The following is a 24089-nucleotide window of genomic DNA, read 5'->3' on the forward strand; positions in this document are numbered from 1 at the left end:
CGCGCGTTGGGGTTGGTGGTTCCACTGCACTCCCGGTCTGTATGACACTCCAGCAGTATGTAACATTGATATGTGATTATTTGGTTGCCTATTTGGTTGCGGTTGTAACATCAGACATTAGATCATCGTATGTTAAAGATGTGGTCTCTTTGTGGACTCGGATCCGCGTGGATTAACCATATGGGCACCTATACCATTACTGTGCAATAGCTGGGTCATGACATTGTGTCACTTACAAGATAGTGTACTTTGTACCAGTAATTTGTAACTTTATATGTCCCTTTTCTTGTGTCATTTCAGGCCTTGTAGGTTCAGGGGGAACATCCAGTGTAATAACACCTCTAACATTGCTGCTAACTTTTATATTTATTTGATGTGTATTGTGAAATTTTTGTAATAAAATATGTCATTATATGTGTGTCTTGTTTTTGGTATTTAAAGCAAGGATGCATGAGCGCAAGAATCAAAGAGTGCGAGGGCGTGTCATTGTCACTCAGAAAACAGTAGAAAGAGAGTATCTGGTCATTAGTTGGGCACAGAAAGCCCTTAGGCATTTTCTACTAGGTAGAAAGTCAGTGTTTACGAAATACCGAGCTCTGCTAGCCTAGGCGTGGCAGAATAAAGGAAAAAAATGTGTCACACGTGTCACGGGCCACATCTTCCAGAGGGCATGGTAACAATGTGGGATAATACTCAGACCTCCGGCCTGAAGAAGAGGGGGGATATGTGGTAATAGGAACAATGCTGGAAGGCATGTATGTCCCACTCAGGTACCTCAGCTGGGTGAGACAACTAAAAGAGATTTTGCTGAGACAGTTTTATTTATTAATTCTGGGCTGGATTTTATTTGGATTGGCAGATAGGACTGGAAGTGGGATCTACCAGTCCACACCCTTACAGGACGGGTATTTCCTTCTACCTGAGGTGATCGTAGGTGAGGCCTGCTGTAATCAGGCCGGCATAAAGCACCTCCCAGTATGTCAGTCTGGGGGGGGAGAGTGTGATCCTGGAACAGAGGCCTACAAGGCTCTGTGTGGTCTCAGCTAGCAGGGCTGAGGGGCCACGAGGCTGTGTAGCCAAGTTTCTTCCCTGTGGGGAACTGTGCGTGGTGTAGTGACAGCGTGGAGGCTGCTGGACGATTGGCTGAGAAAGCTGCACCTGAGACATTGTGTGATCTGTGCTATGTAGGTGAGTCAGGGAGATACGTTATATGTATTAGTTAGAGCCTAGCCGGGCAAGTGTTTATTATTTTGTGTGGATGTCACACGTGTTTAGGTGAAGCTGTGACTTCATTACCTGTATTTGCTGACGTGCCACAATAAAGCACAGTTTGGCCCCTATATCCTGGTGTCCTGAAGAAGTATGTGGTTGCGACCCCCTGAAAGGAAGGCGGTCCCTTACAGCATATATCTTAAAAAAAAATTTTTTTACATCAGTCACAGAAAAGGGAAACAAAATTAAGATTTGTTAACTGTTTATAGGACAATGTCAGCAGTTTAAAGTAGCCCTCCCTTTAACTCTTCTATTTATTGAAAGCAATCTTACTTGTAAGCGTTATTTCCACACCTGCCTAAAAAGTTTTCATAGTACTATAACTATAATACATCACCTGAGACCAGACTGACAAGTTATGGAGATGTAGGTCTGTGTGGTCCCCCACTGCAGACAGCCTGTGGCTGCTCTCTCATCCTCCATTCCTCATTTCACTAAACTGGGGCCCAACCTGCAGCCCTCTAACCCATTGAGAGAGCAGGAGCTACAGCTGAGACTCCATAATCTGTCCTGGGGGTGAGATTAAAAAAAACTTACTAGAGCCACCACCAGCACTCTGAAGCTATTTCCTCCTCCCACATCCCCATCCATAGACATCTATGTGCAACATGTAACCTGATACCTCAGTAGGCTAGTTAATCTAGTCTTTCAAGACTTGCTCTGGTAGGCAAGGTAAGCGGACGTAGAAAAGAGGCAAAAAAACTGTTTGTAAAAAAAACTTCAGTGTTTATTCACACACAAGGCAAAAACAAAACAACATTTTTCTGTCTTAGTTCACACAAAGTAAAGTCCACAGAACAACAAAATCACCTTGCTGGCGAAACAATCTCCAGCGATCCACAACAGGCTTTAGGAGGCCTGTTTCCCAGCGTGCGTCTCTCAGCCCTCTAGCACGGCATCATGCCTCAGATCCCAAAACAGAGATACTTTGCTGCTGAGCCCAGCTATCTTTTAAGGATAGCTAGGTGTTCTCAAAACCCGGACCAGCACTAAAATCCAGTCCGGTGTTTGACCCCACCTGGATGCAAATCAACCCAGCAGCACACACTGGGAGGAAAATACCTGTCCTCCCAGACCATACCCTTCACTGTGTCACACAGTGAATTGAGGGTGAAATATCAGTACGAGAGGCAGGAAAAGTGGAGAAAGAAGCAATTCTCTCTAATAAGGTTCTTATATTCACTTGTACTATTGATGAAAAGTTTGTTAAAAGGACAGTGCCCAATTAAATTATCTTTCCACCTTTGAAAAACAAAAAAAACTAAATTAGTAACTAACCTTTACATTTGAAATAAACAAACAGTGTGAATTATAAAATGTCTTATATTTTTCAGATACTAACTATGCCACTCAACATTGAAATTGAAATCCCAAGAAGGAAAAGTTGTGAAATTATGGAAATCACAGAATCGATCGACATGTAAATTATATGCAAATGGTAACAAAATATTCAAAACACCTTGGTTTATTTAGTATAGAGTATGAGCGCCAAGTGCAGAAATAAACACACTTATACGTCTCGGCATGTTATCAATGAGGTTATTAATGATTGTCTTGGGAATGCTCTGCCACATTGAATGCACTTGGGCACGCAAATCATCAAGATACGCTGCTGGCAGCTCCTATTGCAATTGCCAACCAATGAGGTCTCAGATGTGCTTGACAGAGATGTCCAGAGACACTGCAGTCCGTGGTAGCACATTTAGGCCATGCAAGCTGTTTACAGTAGAATGAGCAACATGTGGCTTTGCATTGTCCTGTTGACAAAAAGGCCTCCTGTGACACCTTGGAAAAATGGTAATTACACAGGTTCCCACCAAATCAATGTAATGCCGAGGTGTTAGTGTACCTGAAATAAATACTAGAGGAGTTCGGCACTGTATATTATGCCACCCCACACCATAATCCCGGGAGTGCGAAGGCCATTTCATGCCATTGCCCACGTGGTCTTCAAACCAATCTCTGGTTATCACTGTGTCTAAGACAAAGACAGGACTCATCACTGAAGGGGATAGATCTCTATTCCTGCCTACATTGCTTTCATGCAATGCATCATGATAGTTTTTGAGAGCAGTGGCATAAGATCAATGCAACACCTGCAGTGGGATGATTGGATCGTGGTCCAATGTCGTGCAAACACATTCTGATGGTTTCTGTAGACCCTGCTTGCTGGGTGCAGAGGCACGAAGAGAAACCCCACGGAAGCACTTCATAGCGCTTCATGGCTGCATTCCACAATGCACCTTCCGGTTTGCAGACCCATTCAATTGAATGGGTCCACATCCGTGATCCGGTGCCAGTATACTGCGTACTTGCTGTTTGCGTGGGTTGCAATACGGGTCCAGCCGGCACACGTTTCTGTGAAGCAGCCCTAAAGGGAATCGTTCACCACAGCCTTGGACTACTATCTGCAGTACTTCGTAGCACAGAAGATAAGAAGTCAAGATTGCTACTTTCTACTATTCCCCGTTCCTCTGCTGTCATAGATGTACTATGTGAGGCAAATATTGGCGAAAAATGACTCCCGTCATGGGCTGGAGTCGTTTTTCTCTCCAGGCGAATGGACTGACGTAGATTATCCTAATTTATGATGAGGTGCCCGCCTTGTCATAAATTAGCCGAATCTTATGGAAGCGTAGGAGGAAATCTAAGTCTGCCATAAAAAGCCATTCTTAGTAAATCATCCCCACTCAGTAAAGCAGCTTCAGGCTCTGGGCCTACAACATCTACTGCTCATATCCCAGCATAAAACTAACCTATTAAAAACTGGGCATTTCTTGGTGGACCACCTTTAAAAACATAGAATCCGTATTGCAAATGGGTGTGTGTAAAACAAGAATGAAACAGCATTTTGTGGTCGTTTTCCTAAATGTCTTCAGTCCTATCGAAGGTGAAAATTCCCATGACTGAAGCCACATAAACTGCACACGTCTGGTCTGTTAGGGTACTTTCACATTTGTGGCAGAGGATTCTGGCAGGCAGTTCAGTCAAAACTGATGCAAACTGATGGCATTTGTCAGACGGATCAGGATCCTGATCCGTATGACAAATGCATTGAAGTGCCGGATCCGTCTCTCCAGTGTCATCCGGAAAAACGGATCCGGCATTTATTTTTTTTCACATTTTTTGTGGTCTGAGCATGCGCAGACCACAATGCCAGATCCATTTTGCCGGAACACTAATGCATTTTAATAGAAAAAAATGCCGGATCCTGCAACATGCTGCGGTATTATCTCCGTCCTGAAAAGGCAAAAAGACTGAACTGAAGACATTCTGATGCATCCTGAACGGATTGCTCTCCATTCAGAATACATGGAGATAAAACTAATCAGTTCTTTTTCGGTATACAGCCCCTGTGACGGAACTCTATGCCGGAAAAGAATAACGCTAGTGTGAAAGTAGCCTTAAATTATACACAGGAGAAGATTACGAATATTAGATGAGGTTTCGGTTCTGGGATCTTTTGTGTGCTTCTCCAAGCTTCTAGTCTCCAGGCTGGCAGCTACATGTTACACCACACCCCTCCCTCTGCCCTGGCCAGCTCACAATGCAGCATCTTTCCATGGAGATCCTTCACCATTGGCTGATGAGGGACTTGCCTCCGATGAAGTCACCTCTGACATCAGTCAGGTGGATAAAGTGTCACAGTGACAAACTCAAAGCCACATCCCGAAGGAAGCGACTGTGACAGAGCATCATCCTTGGACAGCACTGCCATGGCTCACTGCAAAGAGGATAGCAGCAGGTAGTATATCCATATGAAGAGGCGACGTGATGGGAGGAGGGGATGAGGGGGCTGTTAACCATTGCAGTGCTCCTGCTTCACATAATCCAGTAGACATCCAGAACATCAGATTACCTTGGCAGACAATGCATAACATGGAGGAGGACAACAAATGCTCCTCTGTGTGGGGCATGGAGAAAGAGGATTAAAAAGGACTAGCTGTAAGGGAGGTGGTGATGCTCAGATGTGTGTGGATGTCTATGTCTAATGTGTGTCACACTCCTCCATGCTGATGACACACTTACGTTGCTATGTCTATGCTGATTATCACTTTTTTGTGTGTACCAGTGGGAGCTGGCATGTGTGTTTGTGCGTGCGTACATTTTTAGATACAGTACACACACGAACACACGTATAAGGGCTCAAGCACATGACCGTATGTATTTTGCGGTCCTCAAAAAAAACCGATCCGCAAAAAATACGGATGACATCCGTGTACATTCCCTATTTTGCGGAACAGAACAGCTGGCCCTTCATAGAACAGTGCTATCCTTGTCCGTAATGCGGACAATAATAGGACACGTTCTATTTTTTTGAGGAACGGAAATATGGACATATGGAAACGGAATGCACACGGAGTAACTTCCGTTTTTTTTGCAGACCCGTTGAAGTGAATGGTTCCGCTTACAGAACGGACACGGAAAGAAAATACGCTTGTGTGCATGAGCCCTAAATAGCTCATATATATATATATATGGTATATCCACAAAGCAATTCTTATCTTGACACTTCACAAGTTAAATAAACTGTTGCAAGAAACCTTGACTATTTCAATGCCGTTTAATGTTTTTTGTGATGTGATACCGCCATCAAGTTAGAAACTGCTCTACAGTATTTAGACTATGGGGGAGATTGATTAAACTGGTGTAAAGTAGAACTGGCTTAGTTAGCAACCACCTTCCATTTTTTTTTACAGCTCCAACTTTACACCAGTTTGATAAGCCTCCTCCTACAGTCATGTGAAAAAATTAGGACACCCTTTGAAAGCATGTGGTTTTTTGTAACATTTTTAATAAAAGGTTATTTCATCTCCGTTTCAACAATACAGAGAGATTAAAGTAATCCAACTAAACAAAGAAAACTGAAGAAAAGTCTTTTCAAGATCTTCTGTAAATGTCATTCTACAAAAATGCCTATTCTAACTGAGGAAAAAGATAGGACACCCTTGCCCCTAATAGCGAGTGTTACCTCCTTTGGCTGAAATAACTGCAGTGAGACGGTTCTTGTAGCCATCTACCAGTCTTCGACATCGGTCTGAGGAAATTTTACCCCACTCCTCAATGCAGAACTTTTTCAGCTGTGTTTCTTGCACGTACAGCCCTTTTCAAGTCACCCCACAGCATCTCAATGGGATTCAAATCTGGACTTTGACTTGGCCATTCCAGGACTCTCCATTTCTTCTTTTTCAGCCAATCTTTGGTTGATTTACTAGTATGTTTTGGGTCATTGTCATGTTGCATGGTCCAGTTCCGCTTCAGCTTTAATTTTCTAACTGATGGTCTCACATGTTCTTCAAGCACCTTCTGATACACAGTAGAATTCATCGTGGATTCTATGATGGTGAGCTGACCAGGTCCTGCTGCAGCAAAGCAGCCCCAAACCATGACACTTCCACCTCCATGCTTCACAGTTGGTATGAGGTTCTTTTCTTGGAATGCTGTGTTTGGTTTACGCCAAACATGTCCTCTGCTGTTGTGTCCAAATAATTCAATTTTGGACTCATCTGTCCAAAGAACATTATTCCAGAAGTCCTGGTCTTTGTCAACTTTATCTCTGGCAAATGTCAGTCTGGCTTGGATGTTTCTCTTGGAAAGCAAAGGTTTCCTCCTTGCACACCTCCCATGCAAGTTAAACTTGTACAGTCTCTTTCTGATTGTAGAGGCATGTACTTCTACATCAACAGTAGCCAGAGCCTGCTGTAGTTCTCGAGATGACACTTTAGGGTTTTTGGAGACCTCTTTTAGCATCTTGCGGTCTGCTCTTGGGGTGAACTTGCTGGGGCGACCAGTCCTGGGCATGTTGGCAGTTGTTTTGAAAGCCCTCCACTTGTAGACTATCTTCCGGACAGTGGAATGGCTGATTTCAAAATCTTTTGAGATCTTTTTAAATCCCTTCCCAGACTCATAGGCTGCTACAATCTTTTTTCTGAAGTCCTCCGACAGCTCTTTTGCTCTCACCATGGTGCTCACTCTCACTTCAACAGTCAGGAGCACACCAAACTAAATGTCTGAGGTTTAAATAGGGCAAGCCTCATTCAACATGCAGAGTAACGATCTACTAATTATGTGCACCTGGTGTGATATACCTGTGTGAGATCTGAGCCAATTTAAGAGGGAATACATGTGAGGGTGTCCTATCTTTTTCCTCAGTTAGAATAGGCATTTTTGTAGAATGACATTTACAGAAGATCTTGAAAAGACTTTTCTTCAGTTTTCTTTGTTTAGTTGGATTACTTTAATCTCTCTGTATTGTTGAAACGGAGATGAAATAACCTTTTATTAAAAATGTTACAAAAAACCACATGCTTTCAAAGGGTGTCCTAATTTTTTCACATGACTGTATATGAACAAACAATATTGGGACACCTACACATTACACTTACAGGAGCTTTTATGACATCCCACTGTAAATCTTTAGGGATTAATATGGTCTTGGTTACCCCCCCCCCCCCCCTTTGTGGGAAAAACAGATTCTATTCTTCTCAGAAGGCTTTCTACAAGATTTCAGAGTTTCAGAGTGTGTCTGTGGGAATTCTTGCCCTTTATCCAGAAAAATTATTTTACATAGTTAAAGGGAACCTGTCATTTTGTGTATAGAGCAGAGGACATGGGTTGCTAGATGGCCGCTAGCACATCCGCAATACCCAGTCCCCATAGCTCTGTGTGCTTTTATTGTGGGAAAAAAACGATTTGATTCATATGTAAATTACCCTGAGATGTGTCCTGTATGTGAGTTGAGTCCAGCGTGAAGGAGCGCAGCACCGCCCCGCATCCTCAGAATCTCCTCCTTGCTCCCTGACGTCAGACAGCCAGAGCGCCGTAATCTCGCGATGCGTGAGCCAGCACAGGGAAGGAACACTATGAGAACACTGCGCATGAGCTAGCTCGCGCATCGCAAGATTATGGCGCTCTGGCTGGCTGGCTGACGTCGGGGAGCAAGGAGGATATTCTGAGGATGCGGGGCGGTGTTTGCGCTCCTTTACGCTGGACTCATCTCACGTACAGGACACATCTCAAGGTTCCCTTTAATACGGTTGAAAAAAGACATACGTCCATCAAGTTCAACCAAGGGATAGGTTGGGATGTGAATCCCCAAAAGAATTGAGAGGTTGTAAGCTGATGTTGGACAAAAATCCCTGGCTCACAATCTATGTTCCAGCTCATCCCAAAGGTGTTCAGGGCTGTGTGAGGACCAGTCAAATTCTTCCACTCATCCATGCCTTTATGGACCTTGCTTTGTGCACTGGGGCACCGCCATGCTGGAACAGAAAAGGGCCTTCCCAAACTGTTCCCACAAAGTTGGAAGCATACAATTGTTCTAAATATCGTGTATGCTAAGATTTCCCTTCATTGGAACTAAGGAGCTTAAGTAAAACCCTGAAAAATAACACCATAACATCTGGGAAGGACTGGCCATAGACCTACAGAAAGATTTCCCAGGGGGACAATGCCCAGAGGGCCATCCGAGCCCTCCTTACAGCCGCTAGCTGGGTACATAATGATCCAATGCTCTCAAATTAATGTTGGCGCATCAGGTACTTAAGCACCTGGCCAGCGGCTGCAGGTGTCCTTCTGAATTTAATTGTATCACGATCCTCAGGACAGTGATAAAGTTGAATACTGTGGTGAGTGTGACAGTATTTTGTGGTGAAGTGTGGTATTTGGTTCTGCTGGGGCGGTATTTTGTGCTGCACAAAGGTATTTCAGGGCCGTCTACTTCTGTTGTCCCTGCCTACTTATGCTGTCCCTATATACTTCTGTTGTCCCTGCCTACTTATGCTGTCCCTATATACTTCTGTTGTCCCTGCCTACTTATGCTGTCCCTATCTACTTCTGTTTTCCCACCTTAGACCATTGGGACCCAGCTACAACATGGAGCCACGTTTTTTTCCAGGGCCACTTAAAAGGGATTATCTAACACCAACAAATGCTCCCCCATATGCCGGGCTCCTCACACTGATTCTACTTACCTGGCTCCCCACTATTGGCGACACCACCTGCCATTGGCTGCCTTCTCCCTATACCACCCACCCCCAGATGTTTTCATCTGTGCACGGGGAGCAGCAGCAGGGGCGGTGCGGGGAGCCAGGTAAGTAGAATTAATGTGAGGGGCCCGGCTTATGGGGGAGCATTTGTTAGTGTCGGATAACCCCTTTAAGTTCCCAGTCTGTCCCTGCATAGCATTATTCCTCCTCCATCAAACTTTACAGTTGGCACAATGCAGCCAGGGAGGTACCGTTTTCCTGGCATTCAAACTCAGACTGACAGCGAAGCATGATTCATCACTCCACAGAACATGTTCCCACTGCTCCATCGGCCAGTGGCAGTGTACATCACTCCATCTGACGCTTGGCACTGTGCTTGGTGATGTAAGGCTTATCAGAAAGGGGACGTGGCAAGGGCGGGAAGGGGCATGGACAGATTCATTTTAATTTAAGCCAGTTTTTTGGCGCAAATGAAGCCAGAAATGTATGCCAACTCTGGACTGCTGGAGGATGTGCCTCATTTATGACAAGGTGTGTGTGCCTCGTCATAAATGAGGCGCATCCTCCAGAAACCCCTAAGTGCCTCAACACTTGGCGACCCCAACTCTGTAACTTTGAGTTGTCGTGGTTCCCTAAACACATCTACTTTGCCACAATAACCACTCACACTTGATGATGGAATATCTAGAAGGGAAGAAATGTCATGAACGGACTTGTTCTGATATCCTATTAAAGGATCAGGCTGGAATTCATTGAGCTCTTGAACGACTCATTCTTCCAGAAATGTTTGTAAAAGTAGAATGCATGGCTAGGTGCTGGATTTTATACACCTGTGGCAATGGGACTGAATGAAACACCTGAATTCAATGATTAAGAGGTATGTCCCAATTAATGTCTGCAAAAAAATGATGTGGACTCCCCCCCCCCCCATGGCTCTATAACTGTGAGAACAGACGGAGCGGCTGGCGCGTATATTGGAAGCCCTGCCCACACAGCTTGTTATCTAGCCACGTGATTTTGCCTGTAATACCAGTTTTATCCATAAAACTGCAGCTTTCAGCAATCATTTTAATGGATGGGTGGTTTTGCTGGTAGAACTGCAGTATTACTAATTAAACACCTCCGCCCACTGAATGTTCAGCCACTTGTGACACCTTCATGTCTTTCCCTGGTGAGCTATGGATATCTTTAGCATATTGCCTTACATGCAACCTACTTTTGTGTGTTTGTGTTGCATACAGGTTCCCTGCATGTTAGACTGGACCAAAGTGCTTCTAGGGGCCAGTATGAAACCCAGCTGAGGGCCTCTACAAACAGTCGCTTCCACCTTGCTAGTCTGCAGTGATGACCAGTTCGCATTGTTCGCCCGCGAACATATGAGGGCTGCCATCTTTTTTCACAAGTCCGGCGAGGCACAGGTAAGCTCTTACCTGTGCCTGGCCGCGAGCCGGTCTGAAAACAAATGCGGTCACCGGGAGCAGGCAGTTCTGAGAACAGCCCGATGAAGGCCCCCGTGGCTGTTCTCGGAACTGCCTGCTCACGCTGACCGCACTTGTTTTCAGACCGACTCGCGCACAGGCACAGGCTTACCTGTGCCTCGCCGGACTTGTGAAAAAAGACGGCAGCCCGCATATGTTCGCGGGCGAACAATGCGAACTGGCCATCACTGCTAGTCTATAAGTAATCCAGTATTAATTTGTAACACAGTAAAGTATTTCCCTAACAGCACTCGTGGAGAGGACATGAGCATCCAGAGGTTTAGCGCAGATTACCTGCAGCGATCAGCGGTTTGTTGGGGTAGCTTCATGCTGAGGGCTTATTCACACAACCATTTTTCTTTTCTGTGTGGTGTGCTTTAAAAACGGACAGCACATGGGGCTATTCACACATCCATTTTGTTCACATATCCGTAGGCCAAATCTTAGAAACTCAGTGCAGGTTGTATTTTGTTGCGTTTCTGTGGATCAGACTTGCTGATGTATGGGAGCAAGAAAGAAAAAAACGCGGAAGCCGCCTGTGTGCGATCCTTTTTTCATATAGCCATTTTTGCGGATGGAGTAAGCGCTATAAAACTGTTCTCAAGATGTGACAGCCCTTTTGCCGCCAGGGACAGAGTTTTATTTTTAGGTCTTGTGCATCTCAGGTTCTTCTAGACACAAATAGGAATTTTCATATATTCTAGGTTACACACAATCGTGTCTAGGAATGTAAAGTGTTGGGTGCCATTTTGACAATACCGTGTTTAAAAAAAAAAAATTATAATACATTTTTTTGTGTTTGTTAAAGTGTGAAAAGTGCCCTGGCAGTGAACAGGTTAATACATGGACTTTAAAGGGTTTTATTGCTATACAGACATTATTTTTATTTTATGGTCTCTATAAAGATGTCGCAGGAAGTTATGTATCTCAATAAAAAGGCAGGGGCCAAAAGATTTTATGGGCCGCATGTTAATTAGTAATTTCAGCCAACCATGGATGTCTAAACGGCTCCTTTGTCCCGCATCTTCTTCAAGAGATTTTTCACCTTCTGCATTCGGCTCCATCCATTATTTTGTTTCTGGTGTCGGCGCCTTCTGAAAATACCTTATTGGTGGGGGGTGCCGGGTGTTGTACCCCATATGTCTGATATTGATGACCTAGGTCCATCACTATCTAAAGAGTGGAAAACCGCTTTTATAAACAATATCTTCGTAAATATGTTAGTGCCCATGAGAATAATTTGTCGAAGCTTGGACGGAGTCTGCGTACAACAATCCCGTCTTTGAGTCCTCTGGCAAAACACTATTAATAGTTTATGGAAGAAAATCATACACAATTTAGTACATGTTAGAACCAGCCCTGTACCTCACATGGATCCGGAGATATCCCCAGTCATTGCTCCAGTTGTTCTGCTGGATTCATTTCAAGCTGTCAGTTTAGGAGACGGGTCCATTCTTAGGGGTGTGCACTTTCTGCTGCAGCTCATGGCAGTTGGTGGACAGCACTGAGCATGTGCTTCCATCTTAGTGATCATGGCAGAGAAATTAGAAAAACAGCAAACAGTAGGTGGCGCTATACAGATTGAATAACTCAGAAGCTATACTACATTTTAAATTTACAAGCAGCTACAAAAGTATTCAGATCTAGGTGCTGGTTTGAAAACTGTAGAATACTTTTTGTGGGACAACTGCTTTAACCCCTTAAGGACCAGGCTCATTTTCACCTTAAGGACCAGGCCATTTTTTGCAAATCTGACCAGTGTCACTTTAAGTGCTCATAACTTTAAAACGCTTTGACTTACCCAGGCCGTTCTGAGATTGTTTTTTCGTCACATATTGTACTTCATGACACTGCTAAAATTGGGTCAAAAAAGTTAATTTTTTTCCATAAAAAAATAACATTTTTATCAAAAATGTTAAAAAATTTGCAAATTTCAAAGTTTCAGTTTCTCTACTTCTGTAATACATAGTAATACCGCCCAAAATTGCTATGACTTTACATTCCCCATATGTCTACTTCATGTTTGTAGCATTTTGGGAATGATATTTTATTTTTTGGGGATGTTACAAGGCTTAGAAGTTTAGAAACAAATTTTGAAATTTTTCTGAAATCTTCAAAATCCCACTTTTTATGGACCAGTTCAGGTTTGAAGTCATATTGTGAGGCTTGGATAATAGAAACCTCCCAAAACCCCATTCTAGAAACTACACCCCTCAAGGTATTCAAAACTGTTTTTACAAACTTTGTTAACCCTTTAGGTCTTCCACAAGAGTTAATGGCAGATGGAGAAACAATTTAGAAATTTCTATTTTTTGGAACATTTTCCAATATAATAAATTTTTTCCAGGAGTAAAACAAGGGTTAACTGCCAAACAAAACTCAATATGGGTTGCCCTGATTCTGTAGTTTGCAAAAACACCCCATATGTGGTCGTAAACTACTGTTTGGCCGAACGGTAGCACATAGAAGGAGGGGAACACCATATGGGTTTTGGAAGGCAGATTTTGCAGGACTGGTTTTGTTTATACCATGTCCCATTTGAAGCCCCCTGTTGCACCCCTAGAATAGAAATTTCAAAAACGTGACTCCATCTAAGAAAGTACACCCCTCAAGGTATTCAAAACAGGGTTTACAAACTTTGTTAACCCTTTAGGTGTTCCACAAGAGTTAATGGCAGATGGAGAAACAATTTAGAAATTTCTATTTTTTGGAAAATTTTCCATTTTAACCCTTACTTTATTACTGGAAAAAATGGGTTAACAGCCAAACAAAACTTAAAATGGGTTGCCCTGATTCTGTAGTTTGCAGAAACACCCCATATGTGGTCGTAAACTACTATTTGGCTAAACGGCAGGACATAGAAGAAGGGGAACGTCATATGGTTTTTGGAAGGCAGATTTTGCTGGACTGGTTTATTTACACTATGTACCCTTTCAAGCCCCCTGATGCACCCCTAGAGTAGAAACTCCATAAAAGTGACCCCATCTAGGAAACTACGGGATAAGGTGGTTGTTGTTTTGGGACTATTTTTGGGGTAAATTTGATTTTTGGTTGCTCTATATTACTCTTTTTTGAGGCAATGTAACAAAAAAATTAAATTCTAAAATTGTTTCTACATTCGCTATTTAGTTTTGTGGAACACCTAAAGGGTTAACATAGTTTGTAAAGTAACTTTTGAATACCTTGAGGGGTGCAGTTTCTTAGATGGGGTCACTTTTTTGGATTTTCTAGTCTAGGCTACATCAGGGGGGGCTTCTAATGGGACATGGTGTCAAAAAAAAAAACTGTCCATCAAAATCTGCCTTCCAGAAACCGTATGGAGTTCCCTTCGTTCTATGCCCTGCCGTGCGGCTATATAGCCATTTACGACCACATATGGGGTGTTTCTGCAAACTACAGAATCGGGGCAATAAATATTTAGTTTTGTTTGGCTGTTAAACCTTGCTTTATTACCGGCAAAATTGATTCAAATTGAAATTTTGCCCAAAAATTGGTGTTTTGGCACAGTTTTTATTTTATATTTTTAACACCGTTCATCCGAGGCGTTTGGTCAAAAGTTATTTTTATAGCGACGACTTTTACGCACGCGACGATGCCCAATATGTATGGCTCTGTCTGTATGTTTCCACTGTCAAGTGCACGGGTCTCACCCCTGGGGATAGGTACCTGGAGGGGGTAGGCAGGGAGGCCGCGTAGATTTTTCCGCACGGTCCCACAAGCGAACGTGGATCTGGCAGCAAGGGACCTGAACAAGGGAATGCTGGTATAAAAGTTATCCACGTACAAGTGGTAACCATTATCCAGCAGTGGGTACATAAGGTCCCACACGAGTTTCCCGCTAACACCCAGAGTGGGGGGACATTCTGGGGGTTGAATACGGGAATCTCTCCCCTCGTACACACGAAATTTGTAAGTGTACCCTTAGGTACTCTCACAAATTTTGTATAGCTTCACCCCATACCTCGCCCGCTTTGTGGGAATATATTGGCGGAAACGGTGTGGGGAGGGGGGGGGGCAAGTGGCAGGGGGGAGGTCTGGGTTAGGGTTAGATGGATAGATGGAAGTTTGGAATAAAAGTACTTTTTCATTTTTTTTCCCTAACTTACTTTTCCCTTCTTTCCCTGCCTAACGGTGCCTCTCCCTCACTGACCCTAACCTACCTGGGTGGCAATGGGTGCAGGAGGGTGATGGATGGCGATTAGGGGGACACAGGACGATGCTGCACGATCAGGGTGCTGGACAGGAAGAGGAGGGGAGAGAGGAGCGCAGGAAGTTTGAATCTCGTGCCTCTCTCCCCTGCACCAATCAGCACCCTGGACAGCGGCGTTCAGCACCAGGGCCAGCACCGCCTCTCCAAATCCTCGGACTGCGATTGGTGGTGTATAATTACGCCACCGATCGCAGTCTTTTTCTGGTTCATCGGGTCACAGGAGACCCGAATGGACCGGAAACGCAGAAAACCGCAGGTCTGAATTGACCTGCGGTTTTCTGCGATCGCCGATACAGGGGGGTCAAATGACCCCCCCCTGCGTTGTTACGGGATGCCGGCTGAATGATTTCAGCCGGCGTCCCGTTCCGATTAACCCCCGCGGCGCCGGAATCCCGATTTTAAGTCGGGACGTACCGGTACGTCCTGTGTCCTTAAAGGGAACCTGTCACCAGGACTTTGTGCATAGAGCTGAGGACATGGGTTGCTAGTTGGCCACTAGCACATCTGCAATACCCAGTCCCCATAGCTCTGTGTGCATTTATTGTTTCAAAAAACCGATTTGATACATATGCAAATTAACCTGAGATGAGTCCTGTACGTGAGATGAGTCAGGGACAGGACTCATCTCAGGTTAATTTTCATATATATCAAATAGGTTTTTTGAAACAATAAAAACACACAGAGCTATGGGGACTGGGTATTGCGGATGTGCTAGTGGCCATCTAGCAACCCATTTCCTCAGCTCTATACAGAAAATCCCGCTGACAGGTTCCCTTTAAGGACTCGGGAAATAGGGCGTACCGGTACGTCCTGTGTCCTTAAGGGGTTGTCCGGATTCAGAGCTGAACCCAGACATACCCATATTTTCACCCAGGCAGCCCCCCTGATGCTCTCCCTTGCCCTGTGCTGGATCGCGCAGGGCAAGGGCTCTTTTATTTACAATAACACACTGCCAGGCGGAGGCTTCCACACAGCAGTGTGTTTGGTGACGTCACCGTCACTGATGGGCAGGCTTTAGCACTGCCCTAGCAGTTTTACAGGCTAGGGCAGCGCTACAGCCCACCCATCAGTGACGGTGACGTCACCGTGCTCACTGCTGGGCGAAAGCCTCCGCCTGGCAGCCCTATGTAGAGCCCGGTTCGTCACCGGAACTCCAGAAAATGCCTTTGCCCTGCACAATTTAGCGCGGGGCAAAGGAGAACATCAGAGCATGAACTGCTCCGATACTCAAGTCAGGGAGGCTGCTTGGGTGAAAATGGGGATATGTCCGGGTTCAGCTCTATACCCGGACAACCCCTTTAAGCAGTTTAACCCAGTTATATTTTGGCTTTCTTAAAGGAGTTTTCCTGTCTCAGACAATGGGGGCATATCACTAGGATATTGTCACGGACGGTGTACAGGAAACAAGACAAAGCAACATGCATATATGACTCACTGGATCCAAAGCTAAGGAAGCAAAAGGGAGACCCCTGCACAAGACCTAGCAATTTCCCTGGCTGCTCAGCCTATGCAAAGATCCCAAAGGTGGATGGTTGCATATCCACGTACCTCAACTATATAACCCCTGAACACCCTACAATAGTGAGGGGACACGACCACCGGCTCCCTACACCAGACACGGAGGATCCAGCAAACAGAAAATAACAGATAAATGTACAGCACTTAACTTTGTAGCAGACTGGGAAACAGGATCAGCATGCACACACACTCCAGGAAGAAGTATAAGCCGCCCAGTAAAGCATTATGGGGAGGAATTTAAAGGGAAGCAATCAGTCCAACTACATGACAGCTGAGAGAGGCTAACGAGATGAGGAACTGAATACCACAACAAAGAAAACTCAAGGAGGAGGTTCTGAAAGGCCTCTGTCAGAGCTTCTCAGCTGTCTGGTTGTAACAGATATGCCCCCAATGTCTGATAGGTGCGGGTCCCAGAGGTGGCCACACAAGCACAATGCACTCTCATTCACTCCTATGGAGAGAACACTTGGTGGTGGCTAGACCCGGGGAAACCCGGGGTCCTCCAACCACCACTTTCCCCACTCCATTACAATACAGGAGCGGGTCCCATCGGTGGGACCTGCACCTATCAGGCAATGGGGGCATATCCTAGCTATATGCCCCCCATTGTCTCAGATGGAAATACCTTTTTTAAGGTAAAATGTAAATCCTTAATAGTTCCCATATATCCCATCTGCACCCTTTGGTCATCAAGATGGTTTCTATGAAGATAAAGACACCCTCTGCCTCTGCTTTTTCACAGCAGATTTCAAGATTGAACACATTCTGGAATAGGAAAAAGTCAGTGGAATACTCTTATCTTATTATTTGAAAGGGATATGATCCTGTGAATTTGGGTTCCTAAAGTGAAAATTCATGCTCCCAGCTCATTAGGAAATACCACTTGATGTATCCTCTCCTGCCTCATGAAATCCCCTTAGAGTGGGGCCCTAAGAAGGGGAGTATTGTAACTCACCTCACCTGGTTCCAGTACAGTGTCCCATTCAGTGGCCTCTAGCGGTGGTCAGTTGCTAGGCAACTGGATCCCTCTTCCTCTGCTGCTCTCACTCCTGTCTTAAGCCATGGCCTGCTGGAGACAACCTGCGCTCAAAGAACACTTCTGGCCTGACAACCTATTTAAAGGGAAATCACCTAGTCAGTAATCTTTGGCCTTGTTTCTGATTATCTACTACACTACAATCTGTAAGAATTCTGCAAAACAGAGACCTGCAGGGGTTAAGGATGAAGACTAGAAATTCCTTAGACATCCCCCTCTAAGCAGTACCAGATTATGGCTTAGAGGAACCACATCTCCAACATGTGACTGTAATGCATTCCTTCTGCAAATGTTCCTGGCCTTGGCTTCTCCTGGCATTAACAGTGGAAGGCCGGGGTTTAGAGACGCCAGACTTATGCCAGTTGATGGCCATGACACTTCCTTTTTAAAGTGGTGTTGTTTTCATGAAAATTACAGGACAACAAGATTAAAGGCGTTTTGCCATGATTGATGTAAAAAATTTAAATCAGACATTATATAATACATGAGAATACCTTACTAACAAAGCAGGAACCAGCCCTGTACCTCACATGGGCCCAGATCTCTCCATATTCATTGCTCCTATTGCTCTACTAGATTATCTTCCGTCTGACATCTCAGGGGACATGTCCTTTCTGCTGCAGCTCTCTCCCTATAACTGCCACAGCTTCTAATAGAACATATGGCTGGTGGCAATTGAAGATTTAAACGGCAAAAAAGTAGTGCATACACAATTTTTTTTTGTGGTGCGGACAGTCGGATGCGGATCACGGACCCAATTCAAGTAAATAGGTCCGCGATCCCCATGCGGCAGCCCCACGGTTGGTGCCCATGCAATGCGGGCCACAATTTGCCTTCCGCAGCACGGGCTCGGCCGTCACACATTCGTGTGAACACGAGGCCATAGGATTTTTTCTGTAGATCACATACGCCTGCCATGTCGTTTTTTTCCTTCTCAAAAGTTTTAAATAAAAAACGTTACTATCATATAGGGGGCGGTGGTGTTTGGCTATCTGTAGCGTTACAGGATACGTGTTCCTTGTCATTTACAGTTATATGTTGATTGTAAAATTGACTGATGTCAGAGACTCTCTGAGATGCAGGATAGTTACTACATATCCTGTTATCAAACTACAGTAACTTCTTGCAGTAATAGTCTTGAGACATCATGCACGGCGCCACATCTCATGATGTTATATAGACTGAGATTTCCATTGAGTGCATTCATATATCAGTAGGGTGGGTCATATTCACTACTGAAATGTTATGGCCCCTTTCACACGGGCGAGTATTCCGCGTGGGTGCAATGCGCGAGATGAACGCATTGCACCTGCACTGAATCCTGACCCATTCATTTCTATGGGGCTGTGCACACGAGTGGTGATTTTCACGCATCACTTGTGCGTTGCGTGAAAATCGCAGCATGCTCTATATTCTGTATATCCAGAGGTGGGACCTGCATCTATCAGACAATGGGGGCATATCCTAGCGATATACCCCCATTGTATGTGATGGGAATACCCCTTTAAGATACTGGAACATACCGTATGGAATGTCCCTTGTTATGTTATTCGTTTTGCGCTTGTACCCCAATGCATTCTTCAGAATACAGGATTGCTGACAGTGTCCGTGTTCATGCGAGACATTTTTAGCAGAAAGTTACAGTAGTTTTCTAAACATAGTTTGGCAGGAGTGATGACCTTCGCACCGCAGGATGTTTTGATCTGTAGATGGTCTGAGGTATGCGAGATATCCAGGAGGAGAATGTTGTCAGCAGAAATGGGAAGTCAGGAGTTATGACGCCATTATGTCTTCACACCTCAGACGTGGTTTCAGAATGCAGTCCTTTACCACAGCTTTAAGGCCTTATGCACACGTCATTGGTTGCTATGACACCATGCGCTTGATCTATACCAGTGTATTAATGTACTGCGGTGGAAGCAAGAAGTGCACGGCGTCATAGCAACCAAGAAATCCAGGCCGGTATCCCACGGTCCGTGTTTCACAGACGTGTGCATAAGGCCTTATGGCTGCTAATGGGAAATGTCAATTGTCTTCAAACCAATGGGGTCTTTTATCAAACCAGTGTAAAGTAGAACTTGCTTAGGCTACTTTCACACTTGCGTTCAGAGCGGATCCGTCTGAGACGGATCCGCTCATATAATGCAGACGATGGATCCGTTCAGAACGAATACGTCTGCATTATATTGTAAAATAAATTCTAAGTGTGAAAGTAGCCGCAGACTGATCCGTCCAGACTTTAGATTGAAAGTCAATGGGGGACGGATCCGTTTGAAAATTGCACCATATTGTGTCACCTTCAAACGGATCCGTCCCCATTGACTTCCATTGTAAGTCTGGACGGATCCGTTTGCCTCCGCACGGCCAGGCGGACACCCGAACGCTGCAAGCAGCGTTCAGGTGTCCGCCTGCTGAGCGGAGCGGAGGCCAAACACTGCCAGACTGATGCATTCTGAGCGGATCCGCAGTCCACTCAGAATGCATTAGGGCTGGGCGGATGCGTTCGAGGCCGCTTGTGAGAGCCTTCAAACGGAACTCGCAAGCGGAGCCCCCGAACGCTAATGTGAAAGTAGCCTTAGTTGCCCAGAGCAACCAATCAGATTCCACCTTTCATTTTCGACAGCTTCTTTACACTGGACACTCCTAAGGAGTCCTACCATGGGTCTCACTGTGCACACGTCTCATTTTCTCTACTCCCAGAAGCTTAGACAGTCTGTTTATGGGGTACAAAACCTATTTCTAAAAGTAGAAACATAGGGGAACATTTATTAAGACTGGCGTTTTAGATGCCGGTCTTAATAAAGACCCATAGGTGGTGGTGTATCCACCGAAGTTATGAAGAGGCGCCAGTTCTAAATTAATATGGAACAGAAGACCGGCACTTCACAGGTAGAATCTTCAAGACATTTGAAGATTCTACCTGTGAAGTGCCGGTCTTCTGTTCCATATTGTAAGTGGGCTTTTCATACCCTGGACGCGAGCACCACGACTCTGCCAGAGGAGTGCCGACTGCTTTCCCCTTTTAGTTCTAAATATAAGACAGCTTCCGAGCTGTGTCACATTTACCATTTTCTACACCTAAAACAGGCATAGAAAATAGTGAATGAGAGGAGCCCGCCAGCCCATACCCTTCCCCGTCTGCTTTTTTAGACCTGCCGCGAGCGGTGGTGGTGAGCCAGACAGGCTGCGATTTTTTCTTGTCCTGATACAGGCTAGGACTGACATAGTTAGCTATAGTGGGTGCTCTTCTGGCTGCACATTTAACCCCATCTGCAACTATGTCCGTCCATTCTCTATCATATGCCAGAACTCCGTAATGTAGTGTGTAACAAACAGATTTCTTTTGTTGTTTCCATTACTTTTGAAGTTTTTGTTTTTAGTTTTGTTCCTGTTGGCAACCACAGCACTGAGTTCACTACCCCTAGACACACTCTCCTGCTCTGGGTGGACCAGAGACCCTCTTTCAATTTCAGACACCTGCCGTATTACATCCTAAACCCGACTTCTGGCATAAGCTCTCTTGTGTAATCTGTGGGCGATATTTTCAGCTTCAATCATGAAGCAATCATCATCCGTGCAGTTCCTCCTTGCACGTATTATCTCGCCCCTCGGTATGTTCGCTATGACATGTTTCGGATGACGGGATGTAGCGTGCAGGGTCGTATTTCCTGCTAAGGGCTTTCTATAGGTACATGTATGGATTTTTCCGGTGGAGGGGTCCCCCCTCAGGCGCAAATCCAAAAAAGAAATATCCTGCATGTCATGGTGGACACTAACCCTGGGTTCAGACCTGAGCGTTCTGAAACGAGCGCTCTGTATGCGCGATTGTACGGGCGTTTACAATCGCTCATACAGAGACAGGCCTTCACACATTGTCGCGCGTTCCCGAATATTTTTGTGCGGGAACGCGCGACAAACGCCCCCAAAAAAGCTCAAGAACTTGTTTGAGCGTCGGGCGTTTTACAGCACGATCGTACGCGCTGTAAAACGCCCAGGTGAGAACCATTCCTATAGGGAAGCATTGGTTTCTCCTTGTTGAGCGTTTTACAGCGCGTAGGAACGCGCTGTAAAATGCTCAGGTGTGAACTTAGGGTAAGGCCTCATGCACACGACCGTTGTGTGCATCCGTGGCCGTTGTGCCGTTTTCCGTTTTTTTCGCGGACCCATTGACTTTCAATGGGTCAGTGAAAAAATCGGAAAATGCACCGTTTTGCAGCCGAGACCGTGATCCGTGTATCCTGTCCGTCAAAAAAATATGACCTGTCCTATTTTTTTGACGGACAACGGTTCACGGACCCATTCAAGTCAATGGGTCCGTGAAAGAACACGGATGCACACAAGATTGGCATCCGTGTCCGTGATCCGTGGCCGTAGGTTACTTTCATACAGACGGATCCGAAGATCCGTCTGCATAAAAGCTTTTTCATAGCTGAGTTTTCACTTCGTGAAAACTCAGATCCGACAGTATATTCTAACACAGAGGCGTTCCCATGGTGATGGGGACGCTTCTAGTTAGAATATACAACAAACTGTGTACATGACTGCCCCCTGCTGCCTGGCAGCACCCGATCTCTTACAGGGGGCCGTGATCCGTACAATTAACCCCTCAGGTGCTGCACCTGAAGGGGTTAATTGTGCTATCATAGCCCCCTGTAAGAGATCCGGGGCTGCCAGGCAGCAGGGGGCAGACCCCCCTCCCTCCCCAGTTTAAATTTCATTGGTGGCCAGTGAGCCCCCCTCCCTCCCTTTATTGTAATGATAACATTGGTGGCACAGTGTGCGCCCCCCCCCCCCGGCCCCCTCCATTGTAATAATAGCATTGGTGGCACAGTGTGCGGCCCCCCCTCCCTCCCTCTATTGAATTAACATTGGTGGCAGTGTGCGCCCCCCCCCTCCTCCCTCTATTGGTTTAATACTTTGGTGGCAGTGTGCGCCCCCCCCCTCTTCCTCCCTCTATTCTTTTAATACATTGGTGGCAGTGTGCGGCCTCCCCTCTTCCCCCCCCCCCTTCCCAGATCAATGGTGGCAGCGGAGTTCCGATCGGAGTCCCAGTTTAATCGCTGGGGCTCCGATCGGTAACCATGGCAACGAGGACGCTACTGCAGTCCTGGTTGCCATGGTTACTTAGCCTTAGCAATAGTAGAAGCATCATACTTACCTGCTGGCTGCTGCGATGTCTGCGTCCAGCCGGGAGCTCCTCCTACTGGTAAGTTGCAGTGTCCCAGGGGGTCAGTAGTGTATGCTGGGCTTTGTAGTGCAGATTGACTCACTAACCTGGGATCCACTGTCGTCTTCAATTTTGGTCAGATACTGGAACAGGCAGATGATTAAAAGTTCGTGACGCCAGTGTCAATTAAACGGTGACACGCCGTGTATGGTATTGTAGAAGAATGAAGCAAGCATAGAATAGCCAACAAAAACTGGAACTTTACTGAATATCAGTGATTGCAATACATGGACGCAGTTGGAAGCGCCGTTCCATGAAAGACAGTTGGTTACTATTTGAATACAGCTGGTTCTTAGAAGTACAGAATGGCCGGTCTTAGCAATGTTTTATACAGAGTGTTGATTACAGGAGATGCAGTACAGGCGGCTTGCACACTATTCCTGACTGGTCCTGAAACATGTGACTTATCCTCCAAGGTCCAATGCCCTATAGCTGGCGTACCCTTGAAGCTGTCCTTATCTAGTACCTCCTCTGTTATCTTGAGTACCTCTTGCTTTATCTGATCGGCCTCTGTGGTATTCTGTGTCCCGGCTGGTTGCTTGCTTATGATGTCTCAGCTAGACGGATGATGACTCAGGAGGGGAACCTTTTCCTTGGATCCGGAACCCGGTTACAGGGCCTTTACTACCCTCTCCTAGTCGGCAGGCTTCAGGCCTGCGCTACTCTCACAGGCCCATAGCCTGGCCTTGACTCAGACACAGGATCATCTCTGACCTCTGCTCCCACTGTCTGTCCTACTACTACTTCCTGACTGGGCCTTATATAAACTAGGGCTCCCTAGCCCCCTCTAGTGACTCAGAGCTGGAATGACACCCTAGCCGGCCTGCACATGCACCTTTCACAGTAACAGGAAGTACATAGCATTACATTAACAAGATGTTTTATACCAACCTCCCCATAAATACAGGGGGAACGACAGTACCCAAGTGACCCTTCTGTAGTGACGGGGTATTACTCTCCCGTACACTACATACCCCGCTGCTTTAAGCTGAGTACGACCTCGTACTCCATCAGGGCCCGCCCAACTGGAATCATTACCTGAAATAGAGAAAGACACATGCATACATACATATATGTCAATTACACTCATATCAGACCCAATTGGCAAAGGTGAAGTGTGGTGACAAGGGGCGTCGTTCTCTTCTTCTCAGGATAGTGAGTGGAACGGGGGCGCTGACCTGGCACAGCGGATGTTTAAAAACCTGGATAGTCCATGACAATAAATAAGTCCATAGTAATATCAACATCTCAGAGGCTTGCACATAGGAAGTCCATCTCTGGGCACATATACGTGAATAAAAAAAACCGGTTATTAAATACTGTCAGCAGCACATATATAAAATGACAATACAGGACTCTA

The 24089-nt window shown here is 45.5% G+C and overlaps 1 protein-coding gene across 1 annotated transcript in view; it reads left to right on the forward strand.

Moving 5' to 3' along the window:
• Nucleotides 1–4882: 4882 nt before the first annotated feature.
• The window catches only part of LOC122924027 (purine nucleoside phosphorylase), a 65694-nt gene continuing 46487 nt past the window's right edge, over nucleotides 4883–24089 (forward strand). Inside the window, exon 1 of the mRNA XM_044274954.1 lies at nucleotides 4883–5017. Within this exon, the coding sequence (XP_044130889.1) occupies nucleotides 4989–5017 (29 nt within the window). The 5' untranslated portion in view covers nucleotides 4883–4988. The remainder of the gene's footprint in view (nucleotides 5018–24089) is intronic.

This window comes from Bufo gargarizans, chromosome 1 (assembly GCF_014858855.1).
Source record: "Bufo gargarizans isolate SCDJY-AF-19 chromosome 1, ASM1485885v1, whole genome shotgun sequence".
In the NCBI taxonomy this organism is placed as follows: Eukaryota; Metazoa; Chordata; class Amphibia; order Anura; family Bufonidae; genus Bufo; species Bufo gargarizans.